General features: G+C 42.0%; 1 protein-coding gene across 1 annotated transcript in view; it reads left to right on the top strand.

Annotated features, from left to right (window-relative positions):
• Positions 1-57: 57 nt before the first annotated feature.
• IFT122 (intraflagellar transport 122) overlaps positions 58-27,139 on the top strand; it is a 29,213-nt gene continuing 2,131 nt past the window's right edge. Inside the window, exons 1-27 of the mRNA XM_057383110.1 lie at positions 58-123; positions 644-710; positions 1,320-1,404; positions 2,168-2,246; positions 2,995-3,071; positions 3,477-3,543; positions 3,958-4,104; positions 5,852-5,927; positions 6,438-6,629; positions 7,306-7,444; positions 8,034-8,236; positions 8,698-8,835; positions 9,491-9,655; positions 10,485-10,682; positions 11,527-11,667; positions 13,318-13,371; positions 15,552-15,713; positions 18,451-18,617; positions 19,477-19,648; positions 20,207-20,309; positions 21,090-21,230; positions 22,187-22,284; positions 23,159-23,259; positions 23,743-23,908; positions 24,888-24,999; positions 25,398-25,526; positions 26,320-26,429. Of these exons, the coding sequence (XP_057239093.1) occupies positions 83-123; positions 644-710; positions 1,320-1,404; positions 2,168-2,246; positions 2,995-3,071; positions 3,477-3,543; positions 3,958-4,104; positions 5,852-5,927; positions 6,438-6,629; positions 7,306-7,444; positions 8,034-8,236; positions 8,698-8,835; positions 9,491-9,655; positions 10,485-10,682; positions 11,527-11,667; positions 13,318-13,371; positions 15,552-15,713; positions 18,451-18,617; positions 19,477-19,648; positions 20,207-20,309; positions 21,090-21,230; positions 22,187-22,284; positions 23,159-23,259; positions 23,743-23,908; positions 24,888-24,999; positions 25,398-25,526; positions 26,320-26,429 (3,330 nt within the window). The 5' untranslated portion in view covers positions 58-82. The remainder of the gene's footprint in view (positions 124-643; positions 711-1,319; positions 1,405-2,167; positions 2,247-2,994; positions 3,072-3,476; positions 3,544-3,957; positions 4,105-5,851; positions 5,928-6,437; positions 6,630-7,305; positions 7,445-8,033; positions 8,237-8,697; positions 8,836-9,490; positions 9,656-10,484; positions 10,683-11,526; positions 11,668-13,317; positions 13,372-15,551; positions 15,714-18,450; positions 18,618-19,476; positions 19,649-20,206; positions 20,310-21,089; positions 21,231-22,186; positions 22,285-23,158; positions 23,260-23,742; positions 23,909-24,887; positions 25,000-25,397; positions 25,527-26,319; positions 26,430-27,139) is intronic.

Genomic DNA, 27,139 nt, shown 5'->3' with positions numbered 1-27,139 from the left:
GGGTCCGGCCGTGAGGGTGGTGTGCCCGGAGCGGAGCGGAGTGAAGCGGGTCCGGCCCTGAGGGCGGTGCGGGGTCTGGGGGATGCGGGCCGCGCTCACCTGGCGCGACAGGGCCGAGCAGTGGTGAGCGCCCCGGGCACGGGCGGTGTGTGCTGAGGGGTCCCGGACACGGGCGGTGTGGTGAGCGGTCCCGGGCACGGGCGGTGTGTGCTGATCCCCGGGCACGGGCGGTGTGTGCTGATCCCCGGGCACGGGCGGTGCGGTGAGCGGCCCCGGGCACGGGCGGTGTGTGCTGATCCCCGGGCACGGGCGGTGCGGTGAGCGGCCCCGGGCACGGGCGGTGTGTGCTGAGGGGCTCCGGACACGGGCGGTGTGTCGGCCCGTTCCGCTCTGTGCAGCTGTTCGGCACGGCACGGCACGGCACGGCACGGCACGGCACGGCACGGCACGGCACGGCACGGGGGGCCGGTGGCGGGGAGCGTTCCGAGCGCGGGTCGATCGCGGGGGTTTCTTTTGCTCGGGGAGGGAATCACAGCCACAGTCACCGAGCCGTTAGCGGTGCTGCCATGGGACACTCTGACAGGCGAGGAGTGTTTTCTATCATCTCCTGACACCAGGTTCTTGGTTTGTTTGTTTTCCTCAGTATTTACGACCTCGCGTTCAAACCGGATGGGACCCAGCTGATAATTGCTGCTGGAAACAGGCTGCTGGTACGGAAACCTAACTGTCCTCTCTCCTTTACAACTGTATGAGCATGACTGCTTTCACGTGAGCTTATGAATATAACCTAGCCGAAATCCCCTTATCTCTGCCAGTGCAGCCTCACAGCAACATACATATTAATGCAGGCCAATTCAAAAGCGTTTTGAAGCTTTTTAATGTTTTTTACCAAGTTTTAAGCTCTATTGCGAGAAGTAATAAGATTTAATTTATTTTTAATCATCTTGCCCTCTTGTGCTTTTCCTGAGGTTTGAGATCCATGAACCTGTCCCCAGGCCAGGCACAGAGCACAGAGTGCAGAGTCTGTGCTGGTACAAGTTTCAGTAAAATCTCTGACAAGGGGGGAGACTCAAACCCGTGTCCTGGCATTGTGAGAATCTTCAGCTCAAGCTGATTGTGGGTCCTTGGGGATGCTGCAAGAGCAGCTCAGGGCCAGCAAAGCTTTCAGCTGGGGCAGGTGCAGGTACTGCAGGAAGGGATGGATGGATTGTGGAGCTAGAGTTCCACTTTCCACCCAAATGTGGTTCTGTGATTCACTGAAAGGGGTTTTTTTGTGCAAGTTCTTTCATTTGTGTGTTTTTTCTTCCCCATTTAAACAGGTGTATGACACTTCTGATGGAACCCTAATTCAGCCTTTGAAAGGACAYAAAGACACTGTGTACTGCGTGGCTTATGCCAAAGATGGTAAATATCACTTTGGAGCAYTGTTAGCCTGGTTTGTGAAGTGGATCTCTCCCATTTGTTATTGCCCGTTGAAAATGGAGAAATTGGGGTTATATCAATCACAGATTGAGATGTGAGTGCTGGGGTTTGTTCTCCAGTGGAGGGTTTGGTCTGCACAAATACCTGTAAGGTCACCTGTSAGAGCTCTAGTCCCACTGTCCTTCACCTTTGACCTCAGTGTTCRGTTTTGCACGGGTTAAGTGTACAATCATGGGTAATGTGAGGAGAAGGCTCACCTCAGAGATTCCTGTTTCTACTCCCYCTCTGTCTCTGAGTTTTAGTCCTATAGTAACTCTCCCCCAAAGCTTCCTGCTCTCCTGATCCTCACATGTTACCTGCTCACTGCTGTGCTTCCAGTTCTCTCAGGGTCTTCAACTCTCATTCAGTGGGACTCACTCGATGGACTTGGGGCCTTCCTGCAGCTGCTGCTGTTGGTGTGATGGGRGTTCCTGTGACAATGTACTGGTTTAACTTGTCACTGTTGCCATCATCTCCAGCCTGGGGCTGGACAGCACTGGGAGGACTGGTTACTGCCAAGACCCCAGTACAGCCATTGAAACTCGGTGTGGCTGGGGAAGCAGCAGCACAACCAGGCTCTCAGTGTCWGCCCCTTTATTACTTGAGCCTTGCCAAGTTCAAGAGCTTCTTGCTCTTTCTTTGATTGAGTATTTGGAGTGAAAGTGATTCTTGTACATGTGGGATTTAAATTATCTCTAATTCCTAGGCAAGCGCTTTGCATCTGGCTCTGCTGATAAAAGTGTGATAATTTGGACTTCAAAGCTAGAAGGAATTCTGAAGTACACGTAAGTGATGCCGTTTAGTTCTGTGCGTCAAAAGCCAATTTTGATTATGCACTGCTGCAATCAAAGAGCATGAGCCATTAGAGTTGGGAGAAGGTTTAGTAAGGTCAGAGGAAAGGGATGATAGGGGAGGGAGGAGGAAAAGAACAGCTGAAGTATCTGAAAGCAATTAAAGGCATAAAAGGAGGTGGGCAGTCCAGAGAAATCTGTGAATTTAGAGAGCTGACAGAGAGCTGGAGAAACTCAGAATAAAATGAAACTCAATATGAGCAGTCTTCTATAATAAACCATAATTCTGGTTCAAAGATCGAAATTTAAGATGGTTTTGGTCCTTCTGGTGTATTTCAATCTTGTGGTTATTTTCAGTCAGCCTTCTTAAGCAACAACTTCATGTTCTGTTTTGGACTGCAGATTTATCACGAGTTGATTTGTATTACCTGGTCACTGCGCAGAACCTGCATGAACACACTTGGTTTAGAATTTGGATACAACCTTTAGTCATATTTSACAAACCACAGTTGCTGTACAGCTTTAGCTAATCTTGATGAAATACAGTGAATTTTGCTACTTGGAGACAATTTTTRTAAGGCTTATTACTGATTTACTTTACAGTAATAGCAGATTAACTTGATGTACTATATACCAATCCAATTATTTTGGCATCTGCTAAAGCTTTCAGCTCACTTGCTGAAAGTCAGAAAAGGGATGTTTAAGAATGATTTATTGAAATCTGATTGTGACTTCATTGTAGGCATAATGACTCTATCCAGTGCGTTTCCTACAATCCTCTCACTCATCAGTTGGCATCCTGCTCATCCGGGGATTTTGGTATGTCTTCTCCCTCAAACTTTTCCACTGAGTGAATTCCATTACAGCTGGGTAGCTGAGCTCACCACAGGCAGGTAGAGCACTGTATCTGCAGCAAAGCTGCCTAACGTTCAGTGACATTGGGTGCTGATTTGATCACTCAAAGTCCATGGGAAAGTGCAGTGTAGTGAGCGGTCACAGATGTGCTGCTCTGTTACTTGGATTTTTTTCAGAGACATCCCCTGTGATTTAGATGGATTTCTTTCCCATTTACTAATAAATAGTATGTATTTGAATGTCATTCTAGCTGTGGACAAGATTTTGGTGCCTCTAAAATCCCAGCTGAGTTTCTGACAGTATTAGTTTCCAGTCTAAACGTTGGCACATACTTACTTGTCACTGTTTTTTTGGTTTTTTTTTATCAAGGCTTATGGTCTCCTGAACAGAAGTCAGTCTCTAAACATAAAACAAGCTGCAAAATTACTTGCTGTAGGTAAGTWTTAACAGTTATCTGTGTCATTTAAGTTAGTTTCAACACAAACCATTTCAGGTAAGATGCTATAGCCCCCTCTGTCCCACACCAGGCTGTTCTGTCTGATCATGTTCTGAATCTGCAATCCCCAAAATGTATCTCTGACTTAGCACATACTACAAATATTGCAAACTTTAATTTTTTATTTTACTTCTGTGTATATGATAAAATGTTCTCGATGTAGTGCGTGCTGTTGCTATAAATGTGGGTTTAGATGCATAAACAAACTGTAGGATTACACGCTACCTCCCAGAACTCCCTCATAGAAGTATACTTTAGGTACTTTAATCTACCATTCCTGTGTGAGGGTGCTGTCCTACTTTCCTGCTGCTTGTTTGTAGTAGTTTACTCTTCAATATCTATGTGTTTTCTCAGCTGGACCAATGATGGCCAGTACCTTGCTTTGGGAATGTTCAATGGCATTGTCAGCATAAGGAACAAAAATGGTGATGAGAAAGTGAAAATAGAGCGGCCAGGGGGCTCTTCCTCTCCAATATGGTCAATTTGTTGGAATCCTTCCAGGTAAATAATTTCATCCTTCCTTTTTTCATGCTGGATAGATAATCCTTGGCTCATTGATTGCAGAAAGGCTTGACTTTTATCCCTGCTGGAACAGGTTAATGCCACATGTATTACCTTTTTTAAGTGATTATATACTGGGGTTTTGGCCTTGCTGACAGTCTTCAATTGAATGGAGTATCTGGGAGCAAGTTCCCTTTAGATGAGAGACATGGGATTGTTTAGGTTGGAAAAGCCCTCTGAGATCATCGAGTTCAGCCATTCCCCCAGCACTGCCCGGGCACCACTAACTCGTGTCACCAAGTTCCACATCCATACCACTTTTTAAATTCCTCCAGGGATTTAAAATCCCACCACCTCCCTGGGCAGCTGTGCCAGGGCTGGACGACCTTGGGACAAGAAATGTTCCCAGTATTCGACCTCAGCTTTCCCTGACACAGCTTAAAGCCCTTTCCTCGTGTCCTGTCCTGTGTTCCCTKGAAGCAGAGTCCAACCCCCCCTGGCTGCCCCCTCCTATCAGGGGATTGCAGAGAGCCAGAAGGTCCCTCCTGAGCCCCCTTTTCTCCAGGCTTAACATCCCCAGCTCCCTCAGCTTCTCATCAGACTTGTGCTCCAGGATTTGAGGTTCAGCTTCACCAGATCTCCAGAAACATTTATTTTTTGTTTTGTACTCTTTTTTGTTGATGTTTTTTTMAAGGTGTGGGGACAAGTTCCCTTTGGATTGGAGGAGAGAAAAAGGGGAGCTGTTGTTTCAGTTCAGAGGGAATATTCTTCCAAATACATGAACAAGCAATTGCTATTGCAGTAGGTGGCAGAATTTTTGGAGTAGAGTAGATGAASAACAGGAGGAGTCAGTTCAGAGCTRTYTAAAGGAGACCCCAGTACTGGAATCCAGGCTTGGATAGTCAGCCAGAGACAGAGCACAGGGAAAAGGAGGCCTCTTGCAACTTGTGAGTGGAACTTCAAAGGAACATATGTCCTATATTACCTGGAACAGCATTTCACAGGAAGGACTAGGTATTATGCAGCGTACAAATATTCAAAAGATAGGAAATTCTTGTTTAACAGTTACCTGTATGGTCTTAGTTGTTCTGCTGGTGTGTGTTCACCATGACCCCCCAGTGTGTGTGCCATGCACTGACCTAAGGGAGGGTGCCTTGGATTGTCATGATTTTTTTGTCTGATTGTTTTGTATTCAGTTCCTGGCAGCACAACATTCAGGTTACCATCTCTTCTGTCAAGGAGTTGTGGAGAAAGKGACTTTCCTATTTTGTTTCAAGCTGAACAGATCATGTCAGAGTAGTGGAGTTAAATTTGGGACCTGAAGTCTTTCCTCAGGCTGCTGCTTGTCTCACATGAACATGTTACTGTGATCATTGCAGTTCACTCTTGCTCAGTTTTGTAGACTTTGATGTGATGGTGGCTCTGTACTCGTACAGCTCAATCAGAATGTGGGCCTAGTGCTTCACTTGTCAAGGGGCTGTTTGCTCCTTTGTGTCCACTGCTCACAGAGCTCCAGTGAAGTGATGCCTCAAGTTTTGAATTATTCCTCTAGAGGACACTGGTTTTGATTTTGTGTCCCCAAACTGTTTTCCACGGGTTTAAATGATAAGGTATATCTGCTGTCCWTTCAGGTTGTGACTTTTAAAGAGTAACATGAAGTGAATTCTGCTCTTGTACTGCTTGGTTCTGTTGCTCTAAGAAATTTAATAAAATAARTTGCTGTAGAATTACTCCTTGTTTTTGGCAGAGATGAACGCAATGACATTTTAGCTGTGGCAGACTGGGGTCAGAAGCTTTCCTTTTACCACCTGAGTGGCAAGCAGGTATGTCTCAGGGAGTTCATTCAAGGGTATTTTTGGTTCTGTTTTGTGTCCTGCAGTCAAAGTGTTTGTATACTGGTGCTTTATTGGTTACATTAAATGTCTTCTGTTTTCCAGTATTTTATGAGTCTACTTTTTTTTTAACCATTTCTTCTTCAGCTCTTGTTTCTCCCATAGCAGTTCAACTGCTGATTCACAATTCTTGCATTAAAGCCCTTGCAACTTTGCTGATTTCTGTGWCGTGGTTCACTGGTTTGTAGAGAATGTCTTTGTGGGTTTTTTCAGCTGGTTAAAGGGGTTTTGCAGGTTGCTGCATTCTGAGCAGAATGATTTAGGACTGGAGGGATTTTTGGACAATTTTAGAGCTGCCTGTGGGAATCTTAATATAGCCAATGGTTCATGCATGGAGGAGATGAATAGTATCAGTGATGGCACTTGTTGCTGTTAGAAAATATGAAATGATCCTTTTGTTAATGTTTTTGATATTTTTTTTTGTTTTATTTTCCCTTGTAGATTGGGAAGGACAGAGTGCTGAATTTTGACCCATGCTGCATCAGCTACTTCACTAAAGGAGAGTATCTSTTGCTGGGGGGTTCAGACAGGCAGGTTTCCCTCTTCACCAGGGATGGGGTTCGCCTGGGCACTGTGGGAGAGCACAGCAGCTGGGTGTGGACCTGCAAAATTAAACCAGACTCCAACTATGTGGTGAGTAGGGACTTYTCTATGACATTTTCACAGGGAATCTGTCCCTAAAGTAAGACCATACATTTTGAACTTAGTTGCTTAGACATTGCTAATGAGGCAGTAGTACCTGAGCAGTGTCTGGGGYGGTCCTAGAACTGCCACTGGAATTAAAAATATTCTGCAGAAGTAAAACCTGAGCTGTAAGAAGGATGTAAGGAGCATAACACTCTCTTTCAAATGCTAAGACATTTGCTGCATTTTGATTAAAAAAGAGGAGTGAAAAATAATTAAAAAGAACAGCTAATAACCTCTAGAACTGACCAAATTGAATTCCATGATGGGAAGAAAATGCCTACAGGTCAGCTGTCAGCCCAAAATGCTACGCTATGAGCTTTGTACAAGTGGGAAGAGAATTAAAGCAAATTTAAAAATAAACAAACACACAGCCCTGCAAAAAATCTAACCAAAACCCCAACCAAATAAACCCAAGACCCCCACCCAGCATGGTGGTCTCCATGCTCAATCGTGGCATCCTCATTCTGCACTTGTGCCATGGTTAAATATGTGTCAGCTTAATTGGTATTCATCCATACATTATGCAGGAAAAGGGACACAATGTTCATGTAAACACCACACACTTTGCCAATTCTCACCTACATCTACCAATTAACTGAAATTCTTCTCTTGTTGTGTTCAGGCAGTAGGGTGTCAGGATGGAACAATCTCYTTCTACCAGCTGATTTTCAGCACAGTCCACGGCCTCTATAAAGATCGCTATGCCTACAGGGACAACATGACTGATGTTATTGTCCAGCACCTCATCACGGAGCAAAAAGGTAATTCCACACTTGCAGGCAGGCCAAAGCTTCATGTGCTTTGTTCTGGCATTTAATGAATACCCACTGGGACACTTGGAATATACACTGCATGTAGCTGACAGGCTGTTGTCACTTTGGCACTCTAACTGTGGAACACACTTTGCACGAGGAGAGTGTGAACTTGGAGTGTGCAAGTTCAGCACTGACAAGCTTAATATTGTGAGGATTGGTGAAGATACTGGGAGGGACAGGGCCTCTTAAGGTTTTAATCTCTGAAAATGAGATAAAAATATTGTATGTCATTTTTAGCTATTATTTTCTTTGCGTATAATCTCAAGGGTCTGTGCTTATTTTGTGTCTTCATTTCTGCTGGCTTTTTATGGCAGGGAATTGAAGTACTGCTCCAGAATGTGCTGTGACAAATCAGAGGGTGGTAAACTGTGAAAGGGTAGCAGGTTATGTAGATGCAGAGCAGCAAACATATCTGAGCAGGAATGTGCTTTGAATTTTAGAGAGGCTTTGGAGAGATTAAATTTGAGTGTATTAGTTTTCTGATTTCTGTATGTTATTCTTGTGTCAGCTTGTTTTGGTGTTTTTTTCTTTCTAGTTAGGATAAAAGGSAGAGAGCTTGTGAAGAAAATTGCAATCTACAAAAACAGATTAGCCATTCAGATGCCAGAGAAAATCCTGATTTATGAGTTATACTCAGATGACTCTGCAGATATGTACTATCGGGTGAAGGAAAAGATCATAAAGAAATTTGAATGTAACTTGCTGGTGGTGTGTTCAGATCACATTATTTTATGCCAGGTATGTKCATTAAAAGCTAGAGYAGTCCTGGGGTGTGTTCAGTGTTCRTGGCAGAGATCCCAGTCAGTGGCTGGCAGGACACAGCTGTCCTGTGGGATCAGTTCCAGCCCTTCCCAAGGCAGTCCTGGTGTGCCAGACAGAGCTGGCATTTTGCTGGGCTCAGGTGACTCGGGTCAGTTAAACAGGATCTCTAGAGAATTCCATAAACTGGCATAGAATCCAGGAGAACTTTTGGGTGGGAGAGAATGCTGGAAAAAGACTGGGGGTGTTTGGTTTTGCTTGTTCATAGGATGGGAAAACCTTGAAGAATTCACTCACTAAATTGAGTATTTGACTTTATGATTTTTAAATGTAAAAGTAGACATACCTGCTAGTATAGATGCAAACCTCACTCATCAGACAGAGATTTTTGTCTTCACCTCCATGCTGTGACTGTGTTTTATATCTTACCATGTCCTTAGGAGAAGAGATTGCAGTGCCTCTCATTTAGTGGTGTTAAAGAACGAGAATGGCTGATGGAATCTCTTATYCGTTACATTAAAGTGATTGGAGGACCTCCAGGAAGAGAAGGCCTCTTGGTTGGTCTGAAGAATGGTCAGGTAACACATGATGTCTGCTTTGTGTCTTCACTGCAAACAAAATGTGTTCTGTGCTCTTGAAGGGCAAGTTTATTTGACAGTTTCATTTTGGGATTAAAAATTAATTACTTCTGTCTTGCACATTTTCTGACAGTAAAATTCATACAGATATGTTTAACTTTGTCTAAAAGTCTGTAAGTTGTTCGTCTGAACTGACAAAAATTGAGTGAACTGAGAGGAGGTTTGCCTTTARTAGGGGTTTGGAGGTGTGTACACATCTCCTGATGATCACTTGTGAGGGTGTGGCTGTTCTCCAGGTGTGGGTGCTCTCTGTTTCACACACCAGCTGGCAGCTGGAAATGTCAAACTGAAACCCAGAGGTATTGATATATTGAGGATATTGAGATCCTGTGTGTCTTCTGTATTAATGAAATAGTGTAACTAATGGAACATTAGGAATTCAAGATGAATAACTGGTTTATTTSTATAGGCTTGTGACCTAGAGCATGTTGTAGCAGCCAGTCTGCTCAAGAGACCTTAAACCAGAGGCATTTCCTTRATTTGTCTCTGCAAAACCTTGTGATTTCACACTTGAAGCAGCACTGAGGTTTTCACCAGCTGTGCTGTTTGCAGTTGTACAGACAAAGTGGCTGGGTGTTTGTTTCCATGTGTCCAGATCCTGAAGATCTTTGTGGATAACGCTCTGGCCATCGTGCTGCTGAAGCAATCCACAGCCGTGCGCTGCCTGGACATGAGCGCGTCCCGCAGCAAGCTGGCCGTGGTGGATGAGAACGACACCTGCCTGGTCTATGACATTCATACCAAGGAGCTGCTGTTTCAGGTGAAAGTGGAAAGTTGTTCTGAAAAGCTGGGGCGGGGGGCAGGAAGTAATTTGGAGCACAGAACATCCCAAAAGTGTTGCTGTGCAGCAATTCATGTAACTCATTTAAGCTGTTGATCACWTCTTGTAGGATTTAACTATGATCTGTTTGTCAAAACCACCCTTTCAGAGATGATGGAGTAGAAATGAGAAGACAGGAGATCTATGTGAGCAACAGCTGAATAAAGAGCACTTAGACATGTGACCTTTTTAGTTTAATTTAGARCTGTGCCCTTGTTCCCTCTGAAGCATTGCAGTTAATGAGCATTTTAGTTTTATCATTAGTACGAACAGAATTAAAGCCTAAACATCTTTGTTCGTCTTGTATTCATAGGCTATAAAAGGAATCTTGATAATGCTCTCTTCACTGGCAGTTTAGCAGTGACTTATTAATGTTGATTAAATGTTTTCAGAATACACTTGATAGCAAGGATGGAGTGCTGCAGAGATAAGGTCTGTAATGTCCTTTGTGTAATGGACTGAGAAATGATCAATTAAATGTGCTGAGAGCATGYTATTGTGGAATTTGGTATTATGTTCTACAGTTTGATAATAGAGATCAAGAGTAAATACACATAAAAGGCAAGAGAATGATAGCTGTGTATTCAATTCTGTGAATCTGTTTAAGAATACCCAGGCTTTAGGATATTGCAGATGTCCTGCAAATGTGCATAATCTGTGTGTGTACACACCAGGCTGTAATGGTCAAACATTCTAGCTGAAGAAGGCATATTTCTTCGATTGAGATGTGATTGCATCAGTTGTAATCCTGAGTTGTTTTGCTCATTAGGAACCCAATGCTAACAGCGTGGCCTGGAATACCCAGTGTGAGGATATGCTTTGCTTTTCTGGGGGAGGTTACCTCAATATCAAAGCCAGTAACTTTCCTGTCCATCAGCAAAARCTGCAAGGCTTTGTTGTGGGTTACAATGGCTCCAAGATCTTCTGCCTTCATGTTTTCTCTATGTCAGCAGTTGAAGTTCCGCAGGTAATCCTTTAATCTCATTAAGTGTAGCTTTATATCTCATAAACATGAATGTTTAACAAGTGAAGAAGCTTTTCTGTGATTTACTTGTATTTTATTACTAAAATGATTGCAGTTCACACTTTCTTCATTGTTATTTAAGTTATATTGTGTGATCTATTTTAATTTTGTTTCTTTGGTATTAATTAAGCTAATTTGCTTTCTGTTGATGGTAATTGTTGTTTCTKATTCTTCCTTTCTACTTGAAAATGCACATAATCTAATACAGTGCAGGCTTTGCCTCCTGTGATTTTTTTACTATGTTTTCTCTATGTAACTTTTCCCCAGTTGCAATTTTATTTTTCTTGCATACATCAAGTACTGTCTTTTTGTTGCTTCATCTAGATGTGTTTAGGCAGTATTTAAACTGTGTATTTTAGTCTGAATGTATATAGACATTACAGGTATAATATATATACATGTGTAGGCTTTATATTCAAAATTTAGGGATTGCTGCTTTCTGTGTCCTGAGAAGCAGTAGAAATGTGTGTGTGTTATTTAGCATGTCAAATTCCCAGAAGAATTCACATTCTTAACTACTACTTCCTAATACTGCAAGGAACTGAAGATTTCAAAATGTATGAGTTTGGAATATAATTAACCCAGCTTGTCTAAAGATATGTTAATGATCACCCCAGAATATTGTCCTGTCTGTGTACAAAACTCAGATGCTTATTCTCCAGGTGGCTTGTGATGTTTGTTATTAGAATATATCTTTGTTTTTCCCACTGTGTGTAGAGAATTTCACTAATATATCTCAGTATTATGCATTCTAATACTTGTATATTTTTCCTATGGCAATCCTCAGTCTGCACCCATGTATCAATATCTGGAACGAAAAATGTTTAAGGAAGCCTATCAAATTGCCTGTTTGGGAGTGACTGATGCTGACTGGAAAGAGCTGGCCATGGAAGCCTTGGAAGGGCTGGAGTTTGAAACTGCTAAAAGGGTAAAGCATTTGTTTGCTCGTTCAGCAGAAAGCTTGGGTTTTATATTAATGTGTGTGTGTGTAATTTATGTTGTGTGACTGGAATGTGAGTGGYGTTCCTGGGTTACTGTCCTGCTTGTCTTTTATTTGTGGAGTAAGACACAGTAATCAGTTGTTTGTTATATACTCAGGATGTTGAGATGAGGTTTGAAACTGAAGTCTAATTCATCTCTCTAGATAAATGCCATGTTCTGGATCCAAGTGTTCGATAGAATGGAATGGTTTCAGTTGGGAAATGCATGATGAGTTTMGGGGAGCAGAGCTGGGTTCAGCAGAGCCCACCGGGAGGCAGCAGAGGATGCTCAGCTGCCTTTGGCCCCACCTTCCCTGTGCTACAAACCTGCCCTTTTACCCTGAACATTTCATACAACCTCACTACAAACGAGGAAAATTCCTGTTCTTTGTTATCTACTCATTAACGTTCTGACAGGCAGTGGTGATGGGATTGTGTGATTTTAGTCCTTTTTTGCGTGGCGTGCCTTGCTTTGGGGAGTGGTCTGTGAGTGGSCATAGAGTTAAGAATTGAGTTTTCTCTGGCATAAAATACTTCCCTCTTTTCTTTCACCACCTCAAATAAGAGAGAGTGAACTGAGTTCAATGTCATGAATATTGTATTAAAGATAAAACATTCTAAAAATATGCCAAGAATGGCCTGTAATGATAGACATCTTTTAATAACAGATTATTTTTTAAAAAAGGAATTTTTTTTTCATTAAGTGGAGGCATCAGAATAATTCCAGTCTCATGGATGGCTTCATGCAAATAGACACTCTTAAAAAGAAGTTTCCACTGCCTCCTTGGCATTTTAAAGTAGTGCCCTCTTAGAATTAGAGCGGATTAATTTGAACAAAAGCAGCTTCTTGACATTAAAGGCTCTCATAGTTCCTAGCCTAATCCAGTGTAAGTAGAATATTCTGTGTCCTCTGAAGTATTAGTTTGGTTGGAAGTCTTGAATGTGCAGCCCAAAGAGTTAAATTTCTATTTTGTGATGCATGTCAGTAATAAGTGCTGAGCTGCTGCAACCTGCACGTGACTTTGCCTCTTGAGACTTTGGGTTGCACATTTATCTCCCTTTGCAAAGATATTACTCTGTCTTAGAGTACTTTTATCTTATCGTCTTCTTACTTCCTTTCCTCTCTCTGAGCTCCTTTCAGGCTGGATTTTTGGAATGGTTTAAAAACTAGAAGCATATGCAGCAGGCTTGATAATACCATCAGTTATATGCCCTTCCTTGTAATAGTTTCCTGAAATTTCCTTGTCTGTGTCACACCTCACATCAGAATGGAGAAGCTATGAAACAGCCAGAACAAAAGCATGTGATATTTTAATTGATGCTTTGTGTTTCCTGGGGGACTGACACAGCTCCAGTTCCAGTGCTGCTCCTGTCAGTGCTGAGCTGTTTGAGTTGTATTGTTTCATTTTCTGTAACAACTCAGGGACCACAGTCACAGTCACAGCCCTGCAGCTTCAGGACTGCACTAACCCAAACTCAGCAGAGTTCTGCCTGTCCTCCTTGCATGAAGACAGCTTGATTCATGCACAACAATATTTGGCTTTTTCTGGGTTTTCAAGTTAATGCCTTTTATTTTTTTTTTAAATTATTTTCAATAGGCATTTACCAGGGTACGAGACCTTCGATATTTAGAACTGATCAGCAGCATAGAGGTAAGTGAGTGTCCAAGATTTTCTTAAACTTGTTACTGTGCCAAAATCAATACTTYCATTTTGTAAGGACTTTTGTTTGGGTACCCCTTCTGACTGYTGGAGATGTGTTTGAAGTGAAAAAAGCTGGTTAGTAGAGGTGACTCAAATTCTAATCATAGGATTGGAATTTCATGGATCAAAATACGAGTGTGGGACGAGAACTTCTGAAACTGTTTGGCAGAACTGGAAAAATGTTCAATATTCAATTAAYAATTGGTGGAATACGACTGTGCTGACAGAGCTTAGTACAGAATAGTTGATAAACATGAGTTCATTAAGCCTTTTCCTACCCCCTGGAGGTGGGTAATTACTTTTATCTCCTCCTTGCAGAGACAGTAACAGGCCCAGAGAAATTAAATGACAAACTCAAGGTCTCATGACAAGTCTGTGACAACTGGAAATAGAATTTGRGATTCCATACTTCTGTACTGTGCTCTAATCACTCTTTCCTGTTCTTTTCACACTTCCTGATAGAGTTTCACTCAACAATAACTGTCTGTCATGAGCACTTGAAAATACATCACTCTTGTCCTTCTGCAGAGATGGCAAGATAATGCTTAAAGATCTGCATGGAGATGGCATAAAGGGRATTCCTCTTCCTTGTGTTAATTACATTTACACCTTCTCTTCAAAGATACACTTCTTGTCTTCATGTCTGCAGAGCTGTTCTGCTGCTGTCAAACTGCCAGCTGGTTGCAGTGAACTTTTCTCTAAYACAGGATAAAGGTCTGCATTAAGAGCCCCTTTTTCWGTTGTTGATKTTCTTYTTTTTTTCTTTCCAAGGGTATAYGTAGATGAGAGCTTTCTCTCACCAGYAGTAACCTTTCTTTTCCACATATGCTTCTCCAGATCTGCATTTGTTGRGGATATTCTGGATTTTTCATGTCATATTCCGTTTAATGAGAAAAGTTCTCCTTATAAATAGGCATAAATTTACTTTCACGCTTCTTAAAAATGCTCCTTCTGCAGTGAGTTCTACATCCCCACATACTCTTGCCTGCAGTGGATTGGATTCCTTTTAAAGTTTGTAGGGGTGTAACTGAGGACATGTTTTACAATAATGTGATGGTTTTCTCTCAGTAATGACACTTTTTTTTTTCCTAATTGATGGTAGAGAAAAATAGTTGCCATCTCTGTCTGGCATGATTCTGTGGAGTCTTCAAAAAGTACTGTAGCAAGTCCTGTGATTATTCATTTTAGCAAGTTTTTGAAGGGAGCTCTGAACACCAGCTCAGTGTCAGCCCAGGCAGGGAGGGTGAGCAGGGAGTGATGGCTGAGCCCCTTTGGCAGCAGAGGACTCAATTTGGACACTTGTGGAATGCTGTTCCCCTTGTGTGCAATTTTCTTYCAATTCAGTTCACAGCTATGTGCTTCCATAGCATGTGGGCTMACTGCAGTAATGATTTTATTCCAGGCAGGGTAGATGTGTGTGTCCAATATACAGGATGAGGCACAGACATTAAAACACACACACATGTGCCAATTTGTGTCCTGGGTCCCTCACCCTCAGGGTTCTGCTGTGCTTTGATCCATGTGAAGGATTTCTGTGTGGCACTGCTCTCATGCTGTCCTCAGGCTGCCTTCAGCAGTTCTGATTGCCAGGAGAGCATCTTCAGCTGCTCTGGAAGTGATGAGTGCTGGCCCAAATCCACGACCTCTTGTGTGTATGGACAGTGGAGGTGGCACTGCTGTTAAAGGCAGGCTGACACACCTTCTGAATCTACTGATTGCTGACACTTATCCTCCTGTTTGTCATCCCACCTGGCATATTGTTTATTTAGCCAAATTATAGGCTAGCGAGTTTGTATGGGAGAAAATAAAAAGCCCATCAGATGCCTTTTTTAAAATAGCCTGGCACAATGATAGTATGTGTGAAATCAAGAGAAGTGATTTTTCATCACTTTGGTTTGTATAGTGACATTTAATTTTGCTCTTCCCAATTTTAATTAAGAAGGGATTTAATCCTTTAATTATAAAGTCACCAGCAATGTAGGGGAGGCATAATTATGATATCCCAGTTTTAATTATTAACASTTAGAATCTAAGCCTGAAAATCTGTTTCCTCAATGGCTATTTCTCACCTAGGTCCTGATCATCTAGAATATTTTCTACGTGTCTCTTCAGTTTTTCTATTTTTCCAGGACAGGAAGAAGCATGGAGAGAACAACAATGACCTGTTCCTGGCAGATGTTTATGCCTACCAGGGGAAGTTCCATGAGGCAGCAAAGCTGTACAAGAAGAGTGGCCATGAAAAGCTGGCTCTGGAGATGTACTCTGACCTGCGCATGTTCGACCATGCCAAGGTGGGGACTGAACATTGAAATGCAGAAATATTGATCTACTTGTAATTGTTTCCAAAGTATGATCCTACACAAGGTTTGGATGAAATGTGGGCTTTCAATTCCAATTTTATTTTCTCAGGTAGCTGTTTGGAGTTGATTTGGTTTACAAGAGGAAAAGGGTCTCTGGCCTGGGTGTAACAGTGGCATTTTCTTCAGAGTGTGCTACCAAGGCAGCAGGTTGTGTTTTGTAGTCTCAAATATGGCTGTGGAAATTCGAGGCTTTTCAGTGAATTTGTTTGGTGGAAACSACCAACAATGACTCGTGATTAAAAAGTATTATCCATAGTAATTTTCCTTCTTTCAAAACTAAAAATTTTGGGTTTATGATTATCTCACTCAAGAGTCCCCTTTTATTTGTTTGTCCTCTAAAGATGGTAAGGTAGTACTCTTGTTATAATAAAATATATTTGTGTCGAAGTAAGTCAGTAGTTCTATATCAACGCATTTTAAAAACTKTATAATATGCTAACCTAGAATATATTTGTTTACTACAGAATTTTCTTCCAAAGATTCAATATCTTGACTTYTTTTAAAACTCTGTTTCCATGTAGAAATAAATTGTATATGATTCTAAAAAGTTAGGGTTTTATATAGTGATAAGAAGCATTACTTGGCTTTTAAGTCTGCTATGGTGTTTGCTTATCAAAATCCCTGAGAATGCATGCACTGTGTAGTCTCATTCATCACTCATCAGAGCCTTATTCTGCCCAGTCCAGGACAARGAATTCACCATGACGTGCACAGCAATTCTGTTAGCAGAGATTCCCCCAGCCATGCTGCAGAGAGATCCTTTTCTTCCAAGAGCCCAACAGAAACATTCAGGGGCTTTGCTGATGTAAGCCCGACTTCCGCTGTTTCTGTCTGATGAGTCTCTTGTTGGCTTCAGTGTTTGGCTCCTCTTGAACATAAACGTAATTCATGCAGCAAAATGTTCCCATAAGGCCTTGTAAGAATCTTTTAATTCTTGGCTGTAGTCATGTCTATATTTAACCAGTAGGGAGCAAGAGGTCTCATGTCTCCTGTACTTGAGAGTGAYTCCATTCAGAGAAATTCAAGGTACTTCAGAGCATATGAAGGCAGCTTCTTGTGCAGGAAGTGCACAGGACATGGAAGAACATGTAAAATCCCTTTSTTTGCCAGTTATTTATCCAAAGAAAGATAGATGAGGGAGGGATGTGTTTTTGTGGTGTTGTTTCCTGATGCTGCCAGAATTATTCAAAGGGACCCACAGAAGCTGTTTTCTTGTGCATGACTTTGATGAGGTCTGGATAAAGGGTCCAGACTGGAGGCAGAGGTTGGGAGTCCTTTGATATTTGGTCACAGGCTCGTTATCACAGCACCAGATCACAACTCACAAAAAAGTCTTTATGCTGTGAGAAGCTGAGCTTTTGATTTTGGGCTTATTTTGRTGATCTAAGCTGGAAAACAAGTCATGCCAGAGAGGTTGTTTGAGTTCACTGTTCATGCAGTTGTCCATGTTGGAATGCTGTCAGGATACCTGGAGCAGGGCTGTGCTGCAGGAGCCAGGCCTGGAGCTCACTTAGGGCTGGAGCTGCATTTCTGGCTGAAGTGGGCACTGCCCAATTGCAGTGGTGAAGCAGATCTGCTGAGTGTGCTCCTTGTAGAAGTTTTTGCCCATTTGTTACTTTGTTGTTTTTTTTTTTTCTTTAAACCTCAATCAGAATTTGCCAGAAACACAGAAGATACACAGTTTTCCACTCTTTTCCCACCTGTCACTTCTCCTCTGTTCTGATTATTCATTTGATAGAAGCTGTTTAATGGACAGTAGCCTGTTCTGTTAACAGACAAAATTGCTCTTAATCGATCTTCTGGTGTTGAAGGGGTTTTGTTTTRTTTTTTTCTCCTGGCACATGATGTCAACAGATGTGAACCATATGGTGCCAGAGCTTTAGTATTGGCAGAAGAAGCTGAACTAACTATTAGAAATATTTCCAAAATGGTTGTCACCMCAGTGTCCAGGCTTGGTGTTTGCATTCCCTCCACAAGTCCAAGCAGAGCTTCAGAGCACTCTCAACTTCCGAGCAGCTGTGGTTCTGTCCTTATAGAATAATTTCAGGGATATATTTTTTTAAAATCTTGTTTCTTGCAAAGACACTTGATAATTATTTCAGCCTTCAGTTGATTTGTGGTGGGGCATCGTGGTGCCAGCATATGATTAAGTGGATGTGCTGTTGTTAACTGAGCGTGGGCTGGGGCTGGTTTTATTTGAGAATGAATCCATACCTGCTTGGCTGGCAAGAGAAAATCTGAATCTTGGGATTGATGTATTAGAGTTTTTAGGTTAGTTGCATTTTGTTTTGGGAAGGCCTGTTCCTGACAAGCATGCAGAAACCATGACTCCTATCCACTGAGCCAGGCTTAGGGACAGCAGGAGGGGACGTGAGTGTGGCCTCTAAGGCAGCTGCATTGTCCTTCTCTGGACCTGGCCAGAATCTTGGGGCTTTTTTAAAAATTGAAACCTATCTGAATGGGAGACTTCCATTGTTTCCTCACAGACACAGGGCCTTGGTGATGAACTGCTGAAGGCTGGCTCAGTCTGTGCTGCCCCTATGGAGTATTCTGTCCTTAGGAAACATCATGATACTCATTCCAAAAGCCTTTATGTATTTTAGAGTTTAGACTGGAGCAATATTTGTGACCAAAAGGTAATGCAGACTTTTGTATTGCACTGTTGCAGGATTTTCTGGGATCTGGAGATCCCAAAGACACGAAGATGCTRATAAAGAAACAAGCAGACTGGGCCAAGGACATCAATGAGCCCAAGGCAGCAGTGGAGATGTACCTCTCTGCTGGAGAGCACATGAAGGCCATTGAGATCAGTGGGGAGCACGGCTGGCTGGATGTGTATGTTTTGTTTCACCTCAGAGATAATGTGTAATGAAAGCYTGGATGAGATACTATRAATTCCACRTCATTTTAAAATWAGRCAAAATGTATTTGGTATCYGCCTTTATATTMGATTATTTGAARCACATCTRTGATTTAAAATGTTTTTAAAATKGCATATATTTAGAGGATAGAGCCATAAATATGTTACAAAAACAAATGCATTACAGCAGGGAAGAGTATGCATGGGTTCATATCCAKTGTGAGACTGTAAAATACCTGGAATGGCTCGAGCTTCAGAGTGATCATCACAACAGTGATTGTACCTGGTGGCCCATGGCTGCTGTTTCCAGCTGTTTAGGATAATCATGTGGAAGACAGAGAAGTCCCCTGGAGCACAGAGTCTTTAGAAATTGTGTGGCTGCTCCTTTCACTGGTCATTTCTCATCAAGGAGGTGGCACTTTGGGGTCATTTGCTGAGCTGCCTGAAGACCTTGGCCCGAGCCTGCCCTTGGCTCTGTTTTGCTGTGTGGCACAGGGGTGTTATTTATTCAGGAGTCTTGCTCAGGTCAGGATTGGGGAGTGTGTCTGTGCCACTTAGGGAGGATTTGTTCCCTCCTTCCATCTGCAGAGCTCTGTGGAGGCTGAGATACAGAGCTGAATGTGTGAGCAGAGAGTGAGGGAAGGGGGTTGAGTTTGCAAAAGGGAAAAATGCTATTTGGAATGTTTACTGAAAATGTTTAAATGGTGTTGCATGGTAGTACTGTTACAATGTTTAATAAATGTTAACTGATTAAAGATGAAGTTATGACARTAATTAAAAGGCAAAGCACCAAGGCAGAATCTGAAATGTCTGACTTCTTTTTGCTGAGTCTAGGTTAATTGAAATTGCTCGCAAGCTGGATAAAGCTGAGCGGGAGCCTTTGGCCAAATGTGCCTTCTATTTTAAGCAACTTGATAACCCTGGCTATGCTGCAGAGACCTACATGAAGGTTGGTGACCTGAAAGCACTRGTCCAGCTCCACGTGGAGACTCATCGCTGGGAGGAGGTAARTGTGCCACTGATKGCTGYTTGGAAAACAGAAAACCTCTGCTTYTTAYTGYCACTGCTTGCAACAAAGAAAGGAGACAAATGTCTGGCTCCCCCAGCACTGTGTGAGGGAGAGGCAGGCAGGGAGAAGAGAGGCTTCTGCAGAAAGATTCTGAGTATTTCAATTAGTCCTGTGTGCAAAGTGTGTTTGGTGGTGCTGTGGTTTTCTGAAAGTGAATCTAAACTGYGTTTATAGTGTTCCTTCCATTTCTTTAGAAGATGTATTCAGTAAAAATACAAATCTACTAAATTTCCCAGATAATCACWTTCAAGTCTTCCTGTTTCAATAGTCAGCCTGTTATTATGCTAAGCTTCTTTTCTTTTATTGTTGATTGCTTTTTATTTTAAAACACATTAGTTTCATACTGGAGAAAATATGGATTGCACTCTCTATTCTGTGTATATGTTTTATTGAGAATTTTCTTAGAGCTGGAAGATTGATTCTGTGGAATATTCTAAACTCTTGAACTGTTTGAACCATGCAATATTCTAAGAATGAATTTTTTATTTACCTCAGGCATTTACTCTGAGTGAAAAGCATCCTGAATTCAAAGATGAAGTCTATGTGCCTTATGCTCAGTGGCTGGCAGAGAATGATCGATTTGAAGAAGCCCAAAAAGGTGAGAATGCCACTAACAGAGCACTGCTCATTCCAGATTTACTCCATAGTTCTCCACTACAGAATATGCAGACTCTGCCCTGGCAAATTTCTTAGCAGTGGAATTCAAAACCAAATATAACCCATGTTTTCATACTGGTTTTAAAGTAAATTAAAATCTCCTTATTTTATAGGAAAATGTGGTGGGTCAATCAAAAATGATGGCATCTGAATATAGGTCCAGATTTTCTATCTTGTTATATATGTGAGTGTGGCACTTATATATGTGAGTAGTTGGCATATAATTGGAACTGTCTTAATAGTTTTATCCCACAAAAATTCAAAATATGGCAGCCATCTTATAAAACTTAATGGAAAATATAATTTCACCTTGTGTATAGGTAATACCAGATTTGCCCAAGTAAGAGCACTGACTTCAAACCATTGAAGTTGTGAGTGAAGTTATGATTTGCAGTGTTTGGAGATCACTGTTGTTTGTACAGAGATCTAATAATCCCAGCATCTTCCCTCTTTTCTGTTTAAAACCCCCAGCAGCCAGTATTGTACACATTCCTTGAGCTTAATGGCTGCTGAGACTGTGAAAACTCCAAAATGCATAGAATCTTCTCCTGTTCCCTTAGTATGGCTGTTTTCAAGGAGGAAAAGGCCAGTGTATAATCCCTTTTATCCTGCCTGGAGAGTGTTTGATACGGGCTGGATAGACTGTTCTCAATTCCAAACCATTAATTTCTGTTAATTGATATAATCATTCTGTAAAGCCTCTTTGTTTTGCTCTCTGCAGCATTTCACAAGGCTGGCAGGCAGAGAGAGGCTGTGAGGGTGCTGGAGCAGCTCACACACAATGCTGTGGTTGAGAGCAGATTTAATGATGCAGCCTATTATTATTGGATGCTTTCCATGCAGTGCTTAGACATAGCCCAAGGTGAGTCACTGAAAGGAAGTTTGTGTTTGTTACCTTATTGTGCAAGTGGGCAAACAGCTCCTGTGATGGGAGAGCACTGCTGCAGCTGCTTCTCTGCTGGGTGCTTTGCTTTGGGTTCTTTAATGCTGTGCATATCTCAGGCTTGTGCTATTTTTGTAGTCCCCTGGTTTTCCCATGTGCTAATTTAAAACAAATAAACAAACCARTGACATCAGCAGGCATAAGGCTGTTTCTGAAGTCTGGCTGGGATGAAAATGGTGCCTCCTGGGACCATATATCCTTGTGCACATTCCCACCCCATCCATTGCCTGGAGGGTGAACGTGCTAGTAAATAAAAGATGTTGGAGASTGAGTTACCTCAAGGGTTTGAACATAGGTTAGGGAGGTTACAAATTATTTGCACCAACAGGTAAAACTGTTCACTAGCTGTCATCTTGTCTCCCAAATGTGTTTCACTAGAACAGAGGTGTTAATAGGTGTACTTTAGCAATAAGGAATACAAAAGGTTGGCAATACTGKCTTTTGCCTGATGCTCTTAAATACCTTTGGTTTTAGTTCAGCTGATCTGTCTCCCCTCAGATACCTGAGATGCACATTTTTCCAAATGGTTTRGTAGTATATTTGGTATTTGTGAAASTTAAGTTTTCAAAACTRATTTTATTTGTGAACTSTGGCATTCTGGAAGAGGTTTYRAGGGATGCACACCTGCTGCTTTCTACCTGTCGCTCAGCTGTAGCCTCTGGCTGTGTCAARCCATTGTCTCAACTCTTCTGTTTTTTCTGGTGCTTATTTCAGACCAGAAGAATAGCAGCTCTGTAAACACATGATTTTCACGGGTAGATGGGGTACACTTGACCTGGTACATGCTCTTCTGCAAGTGCTGGTGCTAAACTCATAGCAGCTGAGTCTCACAGACTGCTTTTTGAGACTGACACCAATGCTTTTGCCTCCTGCAGAGAATGAACCACAGCAGACTGAAATGTTGCAGAAGTTTCATCACTTCCAGCGTTTGGCAGAAGTTTACCATGTCTATCACTTTATTCAAAGATACACTGTAAGATACTCACTTTAGAATTGTGTATTTATGCTTCCTGAACTTTTTACCTTGGGAAGTYCAGAAATAACTAGGATTAGTTAATGACTTTTCGGGCAATTAAATGTACATCAATGATACTGTACAGCAACTTTGTTTATTTATTTAACTTTTATTTTATTTTATTGCACAGTCTTCAGCTGTAGTGTGCAAAAGCTTGCTCAGTTCCTCAGAGCTGCAGTGCAGGTGGAGCAGGGCTGTGCCTGTGCCTCACCTTCCTCCTGCCCATGGCTCTTTTTGCCTTGGTTTGGTCCCAGGGTGACCTGAGCCTTCTCCTGCACAGGCCAGGCTCAGTTTTTCCTGAGTCATTGGAAAATGGGGTAACAGAAGAAGGTGTGCTAGCCTGGGATTCCCATGGCTGCTGCGTGTGTCAGTGATGTGCAGGCACAAGTGAGGAGCTCCTGCTAATTCCAGCAATTAGAGTCATGTTGCCATAGTGTTGGTGTAAATATCTGTTCTAAAACATTTGAGAAGCCTTGCTCTGTGCCCTTGACCAAAATAAGACTCTGCTGTGGAGTCTTTGCTGTCAGACTGTTTTAGATCTCTCAGCACTGGAGACTGCACTGGGGCTATGCAGACTGCCCTCATTTTTAAATAACCTGTGAAAGGTTCTGGCTCAGCTGCACTGATCTCTCTCTCTCTTTTCCATGTGTATCAGGCACGAGCTTTGGTGATAAAGACATGCAAAATCCACTTGCTATATTTTGTCAACATTTCTTTTTTCAACAGCATGAAAGAAACACAGTACTAGAGGTGCCTGATGTGGTGATGCTTAGTGATGTAAGTTGTTGTTTTTCCAGCTTAGAAATGTGTATCTATGTTTTTCATATCACAGGAGGAGCCTTTCAGCTTCCACTTGCCTGAAACCCTCTTCAATATTTCCAGGTTTCTGCTTCACAGCTTAACAAAGGAGACTCCTTTGGGGATCTCAAAAGTGTATCCTTCCAATACAGTTCCAAATCTAGAAGTTATGTGGTACATGAAAGGAATGACARAAGGCACCTCCTGCAGGGAATCTTCAGTGTCAGCTGTTGGTTATCATTATTGGGACTTTTGTCCCTAAAGGATAATCAGCATCTTCAAACTATGGTATGCTGAGCTGCACCAGTTTGTTTTTTGGATTTGTTTTGTTCATTCTTTTATTTTGTTTTGTTTTTTTGTTAYTGTTTTGGAGAGCTGTGCAGATCAGCTAACATGTAACTCTGTTAGGCCACATTGAATATCTGCCCAGTTAAAGATATTTTGATAGTCCTTTCACACATATTTGTAAATGAAGTTCTGTAAATAGATTTCTTTGGTTAAAACCTGTTTGAAGTCCCAGTGTTGGATATGCTTCATTGCACAACTTTTATGATTAGACAGAGTATTGCATTTTTTCCTAACTGCTGTATGTATTTTTATGCCTTAATTAAATTACAGCAATACATTATTGGCCCTTGCMAAACAGAGTAAAGCACTTGGTGCATATAAATTGGCTCGTCATGCCTATGACAARCTGCAGGGGCTGCAGATCCCAGAGAGGTTCCAGAAATCTGTTGAGCTGGGCAGCCTGACAATCCGGTCCAAGCCATTCCATGACAGTGAAGTAAGTTGTGTTYCATGTTAATCATTAATATGTGGCCTAATCCAAGAATCTGAGTTCCTGTGTGCACAAAACAATCTGAAATATATTATGTATGGCTCTGTGATGTAATTATATTTCTGCTGGAAACACAGTCCTTTTATTGTTATTCTTCAAGTCAGACTTCCTTCTGCTCCTGAGAGCAAATTAGAATCATCCCTCTCTTTGTGGGCAGCTTCCATCCTTCCTCTCCTCTCTTGCAGTCACCTTCCTCTCTGTCTATTAATTYTTTCCAGCCCTTTTCTTCTCAGTTCACACACTATTGCTCCACAGTCTTTGTCTCTCCTCCARCTGGAGGTGACTTTCATTTGTCCCACTCCTAACACTCTTTCCCTCCTCCCTTCATCCCTTCAGTGACCTTCCTTCCATAAATCTTATTTTAACACCTTTTCTTCTTTCACTGAAGTCTGGCTCTCTGCAGTGTTCTATAAAGCYGTGTCTCAGGGAGTACTCACTAAAAATAAATTGCATTGTACCAGWGAACATGCACCTGGCCTCCTAAAATAATAGAAACACACTTTTTAAAAATAACCTAAATATTGCCTAAAATAACTCTGCTCTTGAAAAGAGATKAATKARTTTGCGAACCTAAATTTGACCAAAYCTTAAGAGCAAAAAACTTTGCTTCAGTAACCTTCTCTTCAGCTGCTTTTGTCCCTATGCATTTGAGGCAGAATTCTGCTTCTGTTACTGCAAGGGCAAGGTGAAAATTTAATTGTTAGAATGGTGAAGACAGCTATTTTTAATGTGAAAACTTGCTGGTTTGTTAAAAAGGGAAAGCATTTTCAGATGTTGAAAGGATTTGATTTCACAGCAGTGCTGCTCCAGACGGGTGCTGGTGTTGTATCAGTGTTGTCAGCTGAAGGGGCCCGTATTTAATTGAAAACAAAGACTTGAGGATGTGCTGCTCTGTGATTACCGTGCTCTCAATTTGTCTTTTCAGGAGCTGGTGCCCCTGTGYTACAGGTGCTCCACCAACAACCCTTTGCTGAATAACCTGGGGAACGTCTGCATTAACTGCAGRCAGCCTTTTGTCTTCTCGGCCTCCTCCTACGGTGGGTTGGGATGTGGGTTTGCTCGTGCTTTGCAAGTAGATAAATGTTTACAGAGTAGGTTAGTGCTTGATTTCTTCTCTCTGCAATGTTATTTGGCCAAACAAATGTTCCCTTTGCTGTTAAATTTGACTGTGTGGCAGCCTCTTGTCCTGGGGACAGCAGCACAGCATTGTTTTATTGCCAGACACAGAAATGCATCTAGTGTTCTCTGAAGACAGACACAATCCTTTCAGGAGTTCAGGGGCTTTGGTTTGCTGTAATTTTATTTTATTTACCTATTTCATGAGRGAAGGTGGGTGGAGTATCACTGTGGTGGAAGCCAGAGCTGTTGCTGAAGGAGCACAGGTTCTGCTGGGAGTTCCTGCAGTCAAACCCTTCCTGCCTTTCCCACGTTTCAGAGGTGCTGCATCTGGTTGAGTTCTATTTGGAAGATGGCATCACAGATGAAGAAGCTGTAGCTCTCATTGATCTTGAAGCTCCAAGAGTGAGTAAAAGAGAGAATAAATGGCAAGAGATGACAAGTGACAGTATCCTTTTGATAAGAAAGGGTTTCCAGTCCTTTTCTTAGGGAAAAATTAAAGTTTGAGTTTATTTTTTCCTTAGGTTTAAACCTTCCTTTTGGTCATATGACTGATGTAAATACAATTGCATCTTTTTTCCTTATCATGTAGTATGACAACCAAAGTATGGTTTAACTAAACCTAATATTGTTGAGAAGCTTTTTCACCAGGACAGTTAATTTCTAATCCTGTGCATTGTTTATTTTTAACAGTGGAATGCCATGTTTTAGCTATTCARTGTGAGCTGTTTTCTGAATCTGGAGTTTGTTGCTCCCACTAACAGCTTCCTTKAGAGGCTGCCTTCTCTCAGCCAAGGGAAGCAGCACTCACAACTGTTCCTGTTGGGATCTGGTTTGGAATGCTTTGGTATCCAGAGCTCCAGCTGCTGTGGGGGTTATCAAATAGGAGATGTAGAGTATTGCACAAAAGCAAGCAAACTGACAATAGCCACCCAAAAATACAATTTTACTAGACTGCTTGTTTTACTCTGCCATCTCTGGAAGGGTAAGAGCTAATGTCAAGCCTGGCTGTGGTCAGTCTGGCTGTTCTGCCTCAGTTGCAGTGATTGATAAACTTCCCCAGGCACTGGAAGTCCCTGCAAGGGCTTCTTGCTACTTTTTGTAATGACCTCAGCACTGTCATAGTTTGAGATACCCTGAAGCAGCAAGGGYTTTGGTCCTGCTGGGGTGCTTTCATACTGATTCTGTCAGTAATCAGAGCCAAAWTTACAGTTCTTGTCCTTCCTTAAGAGTGCATCCAGATGCTCAGAGTCTGAGGCTTGATGACAGTACAGATTACATTGAAGAGGATGATCCCTTTACAGCAAAACTGAGCTTTGAGGTAAGAACTGTACCTGTCTGTACCAACAGAAATCAGTGGAAAATTTTACTTTACAAAACCTCTCTTCTGGTGTGAGTGTGGTACAAAGATGAGAGCTGCATAGAAGGCACTTGAGAGGGAAATGGACTAACCAGTTAGCTCCTCTCTTAAAAAAAACAAACAAAACCACTCAAAAGTAAATAAACAAACCAGAAAAACCCCCACAACACCACCCCAAACAAACATACACAAACCTCACAAAACAACAGAGATCTTAAACTAAACATTCCTGGAATTTTGTGTTCTCACTGTGCACTGGCACAGCAGCAGCACATCTATAGAGCAGGWCTTACTGTGAGGGTTTCATAAAGACTGTGAGTATGGACATTATTTAGAAGAAATTGTGTTAAAGTGATAAGGGACGCTCATGGAAAGACATGGCTGGATGCTGCTGTTGCTGAAGGTTTGATAAAACTGACAGGGAGTTTGGTGAGACAAAGCTGGGGTTAGTTCTACAGTAGCTTCTTCTGCTGAATTTTCCTTTGTGCCTTACAACGACTGAGGAATCCTCACGGGCCTGGCAGTGGTACCAGTGATTGTGTGACTGCTCTCAGTGATTGTGTGACTCTGCTCTCAGTGATTCCGTGACTCTGCTCTCAGTGATTGTGTCACTCTGTTCTCAGTGATTCTGTCACTCTGCTCTCAGTGATTGTGTGACTCTGCTCTCAGTGATTGTGTGACTCTGCTCTCAGTGATTGTGT

This window comes from Malurus melanocephalus, unplaced genomic scaffold, assembly GCF_030028575.1.
Source record: "Malurus melanocephalus ecotype Western Australia unplaced genomic scaffold, MMel_1.1 scaffold_607, whole genome shotgun sequence".
In the NCBI taxonomy this organism is placed as follows: domain Eukaryota; kingdom Metazoa; phylum Chordata; class Aves; order Passeriformes; family Maluridae; genus Malurus; species Malurus melanocephalus.
This window is presented reverse-complemented; position numbering and strand designations above follow the sequence as displayed.